Source organism: Glycine soja, chromosome 2 (assembly GCF_004193775.1).
Source record: "Glycine soja cultivar W05 chromosome 2, ASM419377v2, whole genome shotgun sequence".
In the NCBI taxonomy this organism is placed as follows: Eukaryota; Viridiplantae; Streptophyta; class Magnoliopsida; order Fabales; family Fabaceae; genus Glycine; species Glycine soja.
Window position 1 is genome coordinate 44,548,430 of NC_041003.1, and position 14,180 is coordinate 44,562,609.

Below are 14,180 nucleotides of genomic sequence, written 5' to 3' on the forward strand. Positions count from 1 at the left end.
ATGATGAAGAAGACATATGTACCCATGATAGTGAAGCTTGATCAACCTAGATAATGAAAGTTGAAGTCGTCTCTTCCAATGAATGAAAGACACACAAAACTTCCACTACTTAATTAACAATTGGAATCTACCTCTAAGGTTGCTAGTTTTCCTTAGTCTAACTCTTTTTTGTGCTCAATTGTAGTGTAAGCAACACAATGGTGCCTTCACAACAAAATCCTAAAGTGAACCTCTTTTAAACAAAAATATTTTGTCAATTTCTCAAAGAACAACCTACACCTACCTCTATTTAAACCTAAAATCTTATATGGTGAAATTAATTAGAGTGATTTTCAACATTTAAAATGTGATGTCATTTTTTCATCTGTAATGTGATTTCATATAAATTATTAGCAAGTTCAACGTAATGTGAAACATAAATTTTGACAAATATTTTAACTACTTTTCTCATTTAGACAAAAGTTCTAAACTAAGTCAAAAATAAAAGTTAGTCATATTAGACAAAAGAATTGAATTCCTTTTTTAAGTGAGGCAATGCAATACAAAAAAATCATTATTCAAAATTATATTGTAATTAAGAGTACTAAACTAGGAAAATAAATAAGGCTAACTCTTCTTCACCTAAGGCTAACAACTAATGTTGTCACTATAATTACTAATAAAGCTTAAGACGAGGTTGATCATTTTTATCTAAGCACTAGCAAAACTATGAGAATCAATATGGTTATGGCTATGGAATGAAAGGAAATGAGAATTAAATACAGGAGAATACCCTTCTGATGTTAGTGTTTGATGTTGATCTTCCTAAATTGCTTCTTGGAGGCAACAATTATGGTTTGGATTTTATCTTTTATATTTGTTTCATTTTTAGGTTTTTTTATTTCTTTCATAAAAACTACTTAAGTTTTATCTCTTGTGTTTTTTTCTAATGTATTTTCTTAAAAAAATTTATTGGAGATTGTAAGTAAATAAGTAATTCTATCTATTTATTTATATCATAAAATTAAGTAAAAAATTATTATACTTATTTATTGTATCATAAAAATAAGTTGAAATTTTAATTATTGTAAAACTTAAGAATTATTTAATAAATTATTTACCTTATACTGGAATAAATATTTTCATGTAAAAAAAATACTAGGATTTATTGTTTTATTAAACTTTTTTTTAGTGTTGTTTGTTTTTGCCTTGATCTGATGTTGATCCACTTTAGGGTTTTGTAGTGAAGGCACCATGTTGTCGCTTACACTACAGTTGAGCATGGAAAGGAGTTAGACTAAGGACGACTAACAACCCGAGATGTAGATTTGAGTTGTTCATTAAGTAGTGCAAGTTTTGTGTCTTCTGTTCATCATAAGAGATGACTTCAACTTCCATTATCTAGGTTGACCTAGCTCCACTATCATAGGTATGTATGTTTTTTTTATCATTGTTTTTTTTTCTATACATATTTTTGTGAGTGATACCGCAATTTGAAATTGTTCAATTTACTTGAATATTATTTATGAACTCCTTGCATCAAATGCTCTTATTTAAATTTTTTTCCAATCTTCTTTTATCTACAAGATTTGATTGTTTTATAACACAAATCTTGTAGACAAAAGAAGATGGACAAAAAATTAATACCATTTGTTGCAGGGAGTTTATAAATAATATTAAAGTAAATTGAGCAATTGCAACTTGTGGTATCACTCACAAAAAGATGTATAGAAAAAAAAATAATGATGAAGAAGACATATGTATCCATGATAGTGAAGCTTGATCAACCTAGATAATGAAAGTTGAAGTCATCTCTTCCAATGAACAGAAGACACACAAAACTTCCACTGCTTACTTAATAATTGGAATCTATTGTTTGGAATTTTAAGGGATCTTAATAAAATACCAATAATCATCGGATCCATGATAAGCAACGAAATTGATGAGTCTGAGGAACTGTTGGTTTTGTGTTCTTCCTCAACTAAATCATTATTTTCCTTTTGTGACCTTAGGTTTCTCGTCAGATGGGGAGAAGAGAATACAATTTCTGATTTTGATGTTTTGGGGACCACAACCTTACTTTGGGTTTTAACTTGTTAGAGTTCTCATTATTCCCTAACGAGCCAAACTAATTTTTGCTTATCAAGCCCATATTAATTTTTTATGATAGTTCAATAGGCTCAGCAAATTAGATTACTTTTATTGAGTCCATAAATGTAAATAACTAATATAAATGATAAATATAATATGTAGCTCACACTAATTAATTAATTAGGAAATATAAAATTCCTAACATCTACCTCTCAGGTTGCTAATTTTCCTTAGTCTAACTCATTTTTGTGCTCAATTGTAGTGTAAGCAACACAATGGTGCCTTCACAACAAAACCCTAAAGTGAACCTCTTTTAAACTAAAATCTTTTGTCCATTTCTCAAAGAACAGCCCACATCTACCTCTATTTAAACCTAAAATCTTATATGGTGAAATTAATTAGTGATTCTCAACATTTAAAATGTGATGTCATTTTTTCATTCGTAATGTGATTTCATATAAATTATTAGCAAGTTCAACATAATGTGAAACATAAATTTTGACAAATATTTTAACTACTTTTCTCATTTAGACAAAAATAAAATTTAGTGTTAAATAAATGTTTGTCATACTTTTTAAAGAAAAATAGTGTTAAATTAAATAATAAAACAATAAACTATCTACACGTGTATTTTTTTAATAATATTCTTAAAAGTATCATGTACTAAAAAATTTATAATAACTAAAAGATATTGTTCAATCAACTGAGTTAGACTCTTTTGATATATTCTTAAAAGTCTATAAAAAATATTTAAATAGAACATTTTTAATTTAACTTTTGAATGGTTGTGGTTCATTATAGGCTTACATATATTTTTTATTCTTAATATATGAATTTTGTGTTTGATCTTTAATAAATATTTGCGTTATCAAATATTTAACGATTACGTCATTACCTAACTAACGCCAAGAATATCTAAAATGAAACTTTTCACATACCAGGGAATAGATATGAAGAAAAAATTTAGTATGGATCAAACGTAAAATTCATGTATATATATCAGAAATCAAACACATGTTTATGCCATCATTATATTATTAATTTTATGCATTGATGTTTTTTAAATTAAATATGTAAGTGATAAAAAAGGTATAATAGAAATATTACATAGTATGTACAATGATATAACCTATTTGTTTTAAATTTTCCATATAGGTTGAATTATTTTATTGATTTTTTTAAAAAAAGTAAAACAATTAAAAATATAAAATTAAGTTTTGATTAAACTATATATTTATAAATATTCGGATTTATTTAACTACCAAATAGGTTTAAAATTAATTATTTGAAGATATTACATAGAAGTATAAATAAATCAAATAGATTATAAAATAAAAAAATGTTTAATTTTTATACATAATGTAAATTCTTTTATCCTATCATTGATTAAAATTCACCCTAAAATGACTTTTAAATTAGTTATTACAAATTTCAACAATTTTCTATTATATAATAATTTATAATTGAATGGTAATAAAAAAATCTTAATTTTTACAATATATTTCACCTAGTAAAGGTTTAAAGGGCAAGACTAAGACTAATCTCTCAACAATTACAGAGTTTACAAAGAAAGCTTATATAAGATGGAAAAGAGTTATGTTTTGAGTAACAATACTAGGTCTTACAGCAATTCTAGCATTGAGGTTCTCAATTCATCTTCATTCTTGTATTTATAGGCATGTTAAGGATGTTTATTGTAAGACCGTTTAGATGAGATGAAAATGTAAATGTTGAGGTATTTATTGTAAAATTAAATACATTTCACCTACTAATTATCATTTTGACTAGATAAAATAACTCGTATTGAATCCATGCTACAAAGAACAAATTTTGTTTTGGTTCAATCAAGTACTCTATTGTACATTTGTACTCTTCTTTTTAGTCAATGCACGCCTTTTGATTAGGGTTGTTGACTTTTAATTTAAATAAACATATTAATTTTATTCTTAATAAGAAACTCTCAGCTTTTTCTTTAAAATAAATTCCATAAGTTAAAATTAAATCTTCATAAGTTAATTTGTAAAAACTTACTCATATTAGCTTCTCCAAAATCTTATTTTAGTCTCGTATAAATTAATTTTAACTTATGAAAATGTTATCTTTTTTCTTATTTTCTTCTCTATGAATATTCTTAGAAAAAATTATTCAAATAGATCCTAAATGTTTTTCAAATTGTATATCACACACACAAGATTTAGTTTAAACAAAATTATGCAGGATATATTAAAAATAATTTCCACCCAAAAAAACCATTTTGCCTGAAAATAAGAGTTACCCAGCCTAACTATTTAATGGCGAGAACAAGTACTAAATGCTTTTTTTTAGATTTAAATATATTTTTAATACCTAATAAATATTTGATTTTTATATTTGTTCTCTAATAAATTTTTATTGTGTTGAGTTCCTAATAAAATAAAATTTTTATTTTTTATTCTTGATGTTTTAATTTAATTTATGATAAATTAGAAGATTTTATATTTATTTTTTAATAAATTAATAAATTTTATTTTAGTCTGTATTAATAATAAATAAGAAATATTTGTCATAGAACAAATATAAAATTTATTAATTTTTTAAAGACTAAAAATAAATATCAATGATCAAAAATAAAATTGTTGTTTAAATAGAGACTCATTGCTTTATTAAAAAACAAATACAAAATCAAAATATTTAATAGAGATAAGAAAACATATATTTAAGTATTTTTTATACAGACCATATAAGTATTCGTTATAACAGACAATCATGTAATCAAATAGAAATGATAAAATTTTCCCTCTAACAACTGAATCGAATCACATAGCCACTTGCATGTCTTCATGATCGGGATGACTATTCAGGTCTATTTGTCCTGCACCAAGTTCATCCATTCTGTTGAGGCTTCCCTCATTCTCCAAGTTACTTGCAATTGCACCATCTCTTGATGCACCACCATTGGTGTCTCCCTCATCACTGTGATGAATCTGATCCTTTTGGGTAGCATCTGATTCGCGTTGCTTCTTACGCATCATAAGGGTCTTGAACCGGCGCCTCACGGTCATGCAGGCAAGGCAAGTGCATGTTGGCCTATGCCTCCCTTTTCCACTTGGGGGCTGAATGCACACAATACAAGTGCATCCAGAACGGTGCCTTGGATGCTTGGTTGTGGCACCAGCTGATGAATCAGTAGGGTCAATATGATCATCTAAGCCAACAGACTCGTGTTCTTGGATTGACTCAGGTTTTTCCATAATTCTTCGCTTTTTAGTATCTGAGGAAGATCATGCAGCCAGAAAATTCAATAAATATTTATCTACTAATTAGCAAGGACAAATAGAATATAGAAATTTAGTTAAATCGACTGGACTAGGGAATGAATTAAAAGCATTGAAAGGACTCAATTCAGGAAGCAAATTTTGCAGTCTGAACATGACATTTCTACCACCAAAGAATTACTTGGTATGATAATAATAATAATAATAATAAAAATAAAAGGCTTGTTATTTTAATACCCACAAACATGTAGACCCCATACAACTTTGAAATCTAAATATAAACACCAAACATAGAATTTAACTAAGATATCAATCCACCCACCCCAATATAAACTTTAGGAATGTAAAAACTAGCATGTGCTTCCTACACTATGAGCATTGAATCAATTGTACTGAAGCATCAAACCCCAAAACCCCGTTGCGACAAACAAGACAATTTGTCAAATGCAGAGAATATGTAAAAAGTTACAGAGTAAGATCATCACCTTTGCTGGTTACAAGAATATTTTCCAACTCCCTCGAACTCATTTCCTCTGATGCAGAGCTCAAAGACCTGAAAAGCCATTGTTCGTAATAAGAACAGTAGACTATACATTTACTACCATCAAGGTCTAAAAACACAAAACAAAGTTCACCCGCTAGCACCCCAAACATTTGAAATAGAACAACAAAACAAAAGAGAGAATTATTTCTATAAAATCTCTTTGATGAAAGAGTACTTCTTGATATCTCTCTGTCTTACATTTTCAGGTGCTAAGATGAAAAAAAATATTGAATCTAGTACTAGCTTGATGCCTATTTGTTTCTAAACCCATATTCAAATACTAGTACCTCCCACAATAGCTTTCAAGTAAACATGGAAATTCATCAACCCATAAATCCCCAACCTTAATCGCCTCAGATACCAACATTAATTTTCGCCACACAATCCAATGGAAACAATCTACTATACTTTCTTTAACATCGATTGCAAGAAAACTGAATAAAAATGGTCTCACAAAATTGAGTTATAGTGAAAATTTGGTCTTTAACTGAGCCTAATAGCACTGTCAATCCATGTAGCCGACCTCATCAAGTTAGATAAGGCTTTGTTGTTTTTTAAGTTGTATTTGATAGAGTCATATTTGATTCTATTAATATAGATGGAAACCAGAATGTCCAACAATTACCTTGGCAAACTATCATATTAGCAACTAAGGACGTTGCTGTATTTATCCTCTTAACTAACCTGGTCCACGAACAAAGAAAATTCCAATTTTCGTTCAACAGTAAAAATACATTTTGGTTCCTAATCACATTTTGTAAAAGAATAAATAAAGTGCATTACAAATAAAAGATCAAATTTTATCAAAAAAAATTCACTTCAATATGGAGAATTTCAAGTTAGAAGACATTAAAAACTATATAAATTCCTCCTAGATACTACAATAAAAAGCGTTGTTTAACTGCTCTTTCAAATTACTTTTTAATCCATTTAAGTTGCAACAATGATAAAGTATCTATTACCTAAGAAATCTAGGAAAAAATTAATAAGAGCAAATAATTTAAGGATAATAGTTTACATGTCACATACAACTAAAGCAGTGATTCTTAAGGATAAAAGGTTTACCAAGATTGCACTATGGTTTTACAGCTAAAGCAGAGATTATAAATTTATTAAACAGAAGCTGGGACATCAATGGATAAAATACATGGATTCAGAAATGTATAAACACCATCATCGTCTGTTTGGAAAAATTTGAAGGCAAGATCGAGCTACAAACAACAAATAGAACTGCTAGTACCCAATCAAGATTTTCTACTGAATCAAATACTAATATGATGCTAAATATGCAATGTATTTAATCTTACCCAGATGGGTGGTCATTGATTGTAGTTCCCTTTCCAAAAACCGGGGGTTCCTAAATAAAATGCTCCAAAGTCCACGCCATATCAGTCCATATTCTCCTTGAAATAGAAAACCAATATAATAGAAAGATGCACTATCATGACATTGTCACACTTACCTCAAATTCCTCAAATTCTTTGTCCTCAATTGTTTCAACACTTGGCTTGACACAAGGTGGTGGATGAAGCAAGTCTTGTGCTTCTTCCCACGTAACTCTCAACTCCATATCATTTTCAGTTTGTAGACAATTAGCAGTTTCGGTACTGAAACGCAAATGTTCTGAATATCTGTTTAAGTAAGGTTCGCCATTCCCTTTCGTTGTGCGGAGAAGATCAGGATAACTGTTTCCTGAGTGCAGATTTGCAGTTGCACCAGAAAAGGTTGCTTCCTTTGTTGCAAAATCATTGGAGTGAGAAAAAGTAGAGGCCTCCTGTTTCAATTATGATCATTTATCACATTTACCCAAAGAAGAAAATAATATATAGATGTATTATCTAAAGAAGAGGCAACATATAGTAAAATGGAAAATAATCTCACAACCTGTGTATCTATAGAATCTGATGCCCTTCTGGAACCCATAACAAATTTGCCTCCGGGATCTATCCGACTAAACATTACTGTAGCAAAAAAAGATCATATAAATCCATGATAACTTCAAATGTGCAATATATTAGTTGCCCCATGTATATATGCACTTAAACTACATAGTGCACAACAAATACTTTACAAGGGAAAAATTCTAATATTCTATAACAATCTGCCTATGTATGACTGTATGAGTATAAAACTCATGTACTTTAGATAACATTTTCACAAAAATCAGAATACTAAATAAATTTTAACAAATGATAATGAAATAAGTATGTGCATCAATTCATTGCCAAGATGGATGTATACCAGTATCACCAGCATTTAATTGCATGGCCTGCATGCAAGGGGTTACTCCCTCCAATACATACATTCTACTATTGTTATTAGGCCAAAATCTGAACTGAAATGTCCAGTCATTTCCCTTCACATCTTTGAACTGCAAAGGAAGACCTTCTGACTGTGAAATAGGAGGAAAGTAAGCCTGAAATTCCGGTAAAAAATTGTCAGATTAAATGTGCTGCAATTACAGGGTGATGATATTTTTCTCTGATAATAAGTAATTTAAAAGAACTGCGTAAACATGTACACAAAAGGATTGAGATAAAGATTAAATTAATAGAGCCATACCTCAGCGCAAGATTTTGGGAGAACAAGTCGACCAATTCGACCTGCATCGCTGGCACTCAATACCTTCTCGAACAATGGCACTATAGTAGACTTCAAACTGTGATGATAACATCAAGGGAAACTAGTGATGAATCAAATTTATATCGAAGTATAATGTAGACGGTGAATAACAGGCCAAATCTACTCCTATATTATAAATTAGAATACATAACTAGTAAGACTCTCTTAATTAGACATTTTCAATATTCTTTCTCTTCTCTCCTTTGGAAGTGTATTTCACACACTACCCCTGCAGCAGCTAGTCAAAACGTTTCTTCTCAACCATCTCCAAAACTCAAACTACCATATTTTTATCTTTACTTGCATACTTGATCTTCTTAACTATCTAACTATTTCAATCAACTCTCTTTTTATGTCTATTTCTAATTTAAATTTCTGTAGCTTTGTTTAAAAGAAATTGTCAATGGTTAAAAGTAACCGTCGATCACAATTTAAATTGTTAATTGTAAATCTAAAATATAATTTATATATTCAAAAATATTTATTTATTGATTTTTATTATATAGAAATAAAAATTTATCATGTGCAATGCATAGGCTAAAGAACTAGTTAATAACTATAAAGGATACTCTCCGGACAATTTCTCCAGCTCTTGATCAGTAATCCTAGGCCAGTATCGAGAAAGTAACAGATTCTTGGTTTTCCCATTAGCAGGTGGCCGGGCAACGCGTTCCTGAGAAATCACACCTTTACTAGCTTCCAGATTAATGGCTATCCCATCCATCAATGGTTTAGATATGGAGAAAAGTCTTTGCCCTTGATGAAAGGGACAAAACGATGTTTTACCCTCAAGTCTCCTTTCTGCAATGTCTAAAGCAGAAGGCAGGACAGAATTTCCTGATGAGGTTCCCAGAGACATATTCTGTGAACTTGATTTGTGCATAGTTTGTGTCTCCCATGTTGGTCTGTTATTATCTAATGTTGTAAATGTTAATGAGTGACCAGACAGTTTCATCACATTTGAAAATCTTCTATCATCTTGCCTGTTTGGACCAATACATGAATCTATGCCATCTCTCTCAGCTCGTTGCCAACGGCTGGATTCACTAGCTTCAACATGCCTACGCAACTGCATAAGGTTTCCTTTGCCAGCACCATCCACCAATAATCTAGAATCCATATGTTCAGTATGACGATCACTTGCATTGTTTTTTATTGATCTAACAGACCCGATAGTGTTTTCAGTATCCCGTATCTGCAGCAAATAAATAATAGGAGTCTTAGAACTTCCCATGTGACAGCAGCAAGGAATCAAATAACATAATATGTCTAAGTGTAAGTGGAGCCTTTTGAAAAATAGTGCTAACTGCATCTCACGCTATGTCAAATAAATGATGAAATCATGGCAGTAACAGGAAATCAAGGAAAGACATCACTAACTGCAACAATTTTCTAAACATAATTAGAAAATTTGTCTTCCAAATACATAATTGACATTACATTTGTCTTCTTTTTATAGACAATATTATAAGTTTTACTTTACTAGTACTTGGCAAAAGTTATTAGTATTAACAGGCGTTACGTTTTCTGTTTTATAACACATTACAATTATTTGAAGGCTATTAGTGACATGTTTGCATTCTATCCTTATGATTTCAACAATAGTATTCTACTATTTGTCACCACTCTTGTAGTGAATAACTTTAAAGAAAATTTAGGCATCCATGCTCAAAAATTGCAAATCTAGAAGTGCAACTTTACTACAATATGAGATAAACTAAAAATAGCAAGCAACCATTAATTATAAAGGAAATAAACTTTAGGCTTGGAAATAATTCTTCAAAAATGAATATTCGGATTAACCTTACCAAATTAAGTTGCGAAGTCTTTACACAGGTAACACAACCTATGCCTCCATAATCAAGGTACTCAAACATAGAGCTCGATGCAATACATCCGCAGTGTAAAGTCTGCAAACCAAGTCAAATAATACACTTCAAAGTCTAAAGAGAGAAAGACAAGGATCGAATAGAATTCAAATTGAAAATAAAGCATGTTATCTATTTACCTTGTTGCAAAAGGAACACTCTCTCCACCCCGTTTGATGTAGGTGAAATTTCTGACAGAAAATTAAATTTTCATAGGCAGATCTGAAGCATACAAAGTGACACATTAAGGATTTCCAAGCGGAAATTAGAACCAATAAATGAATTATTACTAGCAAAAATTCATTGCAAGATTTAATATGTAAGATGGAAGAGAAAGGCAAAGGTAGATTACTAATGCATGTTTTAGAGACAACTTGACAGCAAAAACCAAACTTATAGAGTCGATGCATCACATAAGCTGACAGTTTTTTTCTCTAAATCCAGGATACTTATTTCATATTCCCTATTCCCTATATCATAAACTAAGTACCCCATAAGTTCAAGCTACTAGGTTAAGGTTCATAAATGGTTTTATATTTAGCATGCCCCTTCATGCATCTTTGGACTTTCAGGCATGGAATTATGGACAATGCACAGCGCCAACTGACCTTGTGTTGTACTCATTTGTCTTAGGCTTAAATATAATGTTATAAACTAACTGTCCCTGTGTCCCAAGAGCCTAAGTTATTAAGCAAAGGCTCATGAATAGTTTTACACCTAAGAAAACAGAACACTTTTATCTTTAGAAACAGGATTTTGTTAACATCAACACTTAGGGATGATTTTAAGAAACTAAGAGTATAATGTTTTTCTTAGAAAATATAACACTTTATATCAGACATAAAGAACTATAAATAAATATCTCCTTTTCCAATAAAAACTTTCCAATTTGTAGTTACTTAAAATACACAAATAAGCTAGATTCATCCCCATGCATCCTTAGAAAAACTATTTCATTGTTACCATATACCCTGGCCTCCAAAATACATCACCAAACATATTAAAAAATGCTTTGAATGTAACTCAGAAAGTAACATATAAAGACGAGAAAAATGCTCCCATTAAACTTTCGAACGTGAATTGATTTTAAAAAGAAAATAAATAAAAAAATGAAAAAGAATCTTGTTAGAGAGCAATAGCTCATTACTAGCTCCTTTTCTTACATTAACGAAGAAGAACTACAATTGTTCATAAATTATGCAATTATTATTATTAGAGGACAATGCAACCAGTTTCTTTATATCAGTCACACCCACATAAAACCAGAAAATCTCGGAAAGAAAATGTGTTGAACCATACTTATCCAATTTGAGGTTATAAGAAGACCCAAGTCAAAGCCCAAAAAATCCCGAAAAATAAGTCACGTCAAAACGACTCAAAACCCAAAGTTATGATATTGTAAAATCAGGATCCAGCTCCTCTAGAGTAAGAGGGTAAAATAACAAATTAAATCTCAAATGATGAAAAATCAAACGTTTGATATTCCTTGCACATGGATAACAAATCATGAATTTGTTAAAATATCATCGCTTGATTTTCTTATGGATAACCAAGATTTTAAATTGGGATCACAATTTCTTCATGTTACTTGATATCATGAGAAATTGTGAATAAATATAACTCACGCGGACCCATGCGACCACAATTGTGATCAAGTTACTTGATATCGTGAAAAATTATGAACAAATATGACCCATGCGGCCACAATTGTCATCACATTACTTGATATCATGGGAAATTGTGAATAAATATGACCCATGCAGATCCATGCGGCCACAATTGTGGTCGCGTTACTTCATATTGTGACAAATTATGAACAAATATGACATGCAACTCCATGCAGCTACAATTGCAATCGCGTTGTAAACATCCCAAAAACTTTGACATTTTGGCCAAAATCACAGTCGTGAACCATGTTTTAAAACCATTTTCGACAACTTTGCTTATATTCACTTTAGAGAAGTCAAATTCGTGAAATAACCCCCAACAATGGAAAAACCATGGAATTTCAGCAATAGAAAAAAAATTAAAAAAAAAAAAAGAGGGAGAGGAATCAAATTTACCCGCACTTGTGGCAGAGTCTAGCGAATCCACCCGATCGCAAAGGCCACCCCTTCTTCCATTCTCTAGCATAGCCATTCTTGCACGAAACGTTCATGCAAACCTCAACCTCCATCGCACACAAATCAACCCCTCACTCCCACTGCAAAAGTCAAAACCCTAAAAACAAAAATATAGTAAATTAGACAGACACACGAAATCATTCGAGATTTTTTTACGATAAAGGGATAGCAAAACCAATTACCTCGAAGAGAAAACAACTAGGCGATGCTTTCTCGGTGCTGCAACAAAACAACCATGCACACACAGAGAAAAAGAGACGTCAATTAATGTTGTGATGTTGTGTTTTGGGAAGAAAGAGAGAGTGTTGAGGGTGTGAGTTTATTTTAGAGAGAGAAAGTGCATGCAAAGCACCGTTACATAAACGCTGAAGAGAAGTGCGAAAAATGCATGCACGAGACGAGACTGCTTATCTTAGTGGCAGGTCTTATATATTATGACTCCCTTATGCCATCGCTTCACAATAAGCCTACTGATGCTTTTCCAGGTTGACTTTCCACTCTAACGCCTCTTGCCTTTGGACTCCTCCCCTCTCTCACCAATTTTCCTTTAATGCTTGAATAAATCAAAATATAATCTACATTTATGTCATAATTAATTTTCACAGAAAACAAATATGTTAATAATTGTTATATTTATGGACCAACCATACTACCATACAGTTAGTAAATAACTGGTTTCTTAAGTATGATCATGAAGGTGGGGTGGATGAAGACTATATTATTGGAAAAAAGAGATTAGTTAGAAAAGGACAAAAGGAGAAGAGAGGAATGAGAGGTTATGAGTTTAAATTCTTTCATTAGCATTTACAATAAAAATATATTAGCTTCAGAAAGAAAAAAAATTAAATATATTTATGGAAATTTGACTATTATAAAAGTAATTTATGTTAATACTTTTTTCTTCTGAAATAACATGGATCATCCCTTCTCTAACACATTAATTTGTAACAACTCCAATTGAACAATACACATATCAAATTCATTTAAGTAATAAAAAAAATAATTAATTAAAATATAAGAAAATTTTAAAATTTGATCAAAATTATAAAATTTTTAAAATAAAATACAAAATACTTTTATTTTAAAATAAGATGACTAAAATTACATTAAATAAAGTAGGAGACTAATTGTATTTAAATATTTTTTATATACAATGGTCATGCTGAAATTTGAACCATGACCTTATACATATTATCTTAATCTCTTTCCACTAAGTTCACCCTAGTGATTTATTTTTCTATTACAACAACTCATGTATTTTGTTTAATCAACTAAGTTATATGTATCTTAAATCCCTCAACCCCTAAGGGAGAGTTTGTTTCAGGGATAGTTTTTTTAGTCCCAAGAATATATGAGGGAAAATAATGTTGTGTTTATTACAAAGTAATAAATTAATTAATTCTGGGATTTCCATGAAACAAAAATGTCTTTTGTGAGTAAAAATACATATATATCATCCTCTTACCCACTATCACATTATCCTCTTAATGATCCATTCATTTTTGTTCTTTAATTTTTGTCGTTCTCAAAAAATTTGTTCCTCTGCCAATTTTTATTTATTGTCAATTTTATGAATTTTACCTATAATAATTTTTCGTTTTTCCTCCAATTGTTCCTTGTTCATGCCTGATGTGATGCAAATAGGTATATCTATATTTTGGGTCTTACTCTAATGAATAGTAAAGGAGTAGTGAGAGCG

The 14,180-nt window shown here is 30.4% G+C and overlaps 1 protein-coding gene across 1 annotated transcript; it reads right to left on the bottom strand.

The window, feature by feature from the left end:
* Window positions 1-4,789: 4,789 nt before the first annotated feature.
* On the bottom strand, window positions 4,790-12,864 carry LOC114376695 (B3 domain-containing transcription repressor VAL1-like). Its single transcript, XM_028334935.1, has 12 exons — window positions 12,664-12,864; window positions 12,422-12,578; window positions 10,499-10,580; window positions 10,299-10,400; window positions 9,060-9,685; window positions 8,431-8,527; window positions 8,110-8,284; window positions 7,753-7,829; window positions 7,331-7,642; window positions 7,176-7,225; window positions 5,810-5,877; window positions 4,790-5,320 (listed from the first exon to the last, which is right to left on the bottom strand). The coding sequence occupies exons 2-12, from the start codon at window positions 12,532-12,534 to the stop codon at window positions 4,866-4,868; spliced, it is 2,157 nt and encodes a 718-aa protein (XP_028190736.1). The 5' UTR covers window positions 12,535-12,578; window positions 12,664-12,864; the 3' UTR covers window positions 4,790-4,865.
* Between the last annotated feature and the right edge of the window lie 1,316 nt (window positions 12,865-14,180).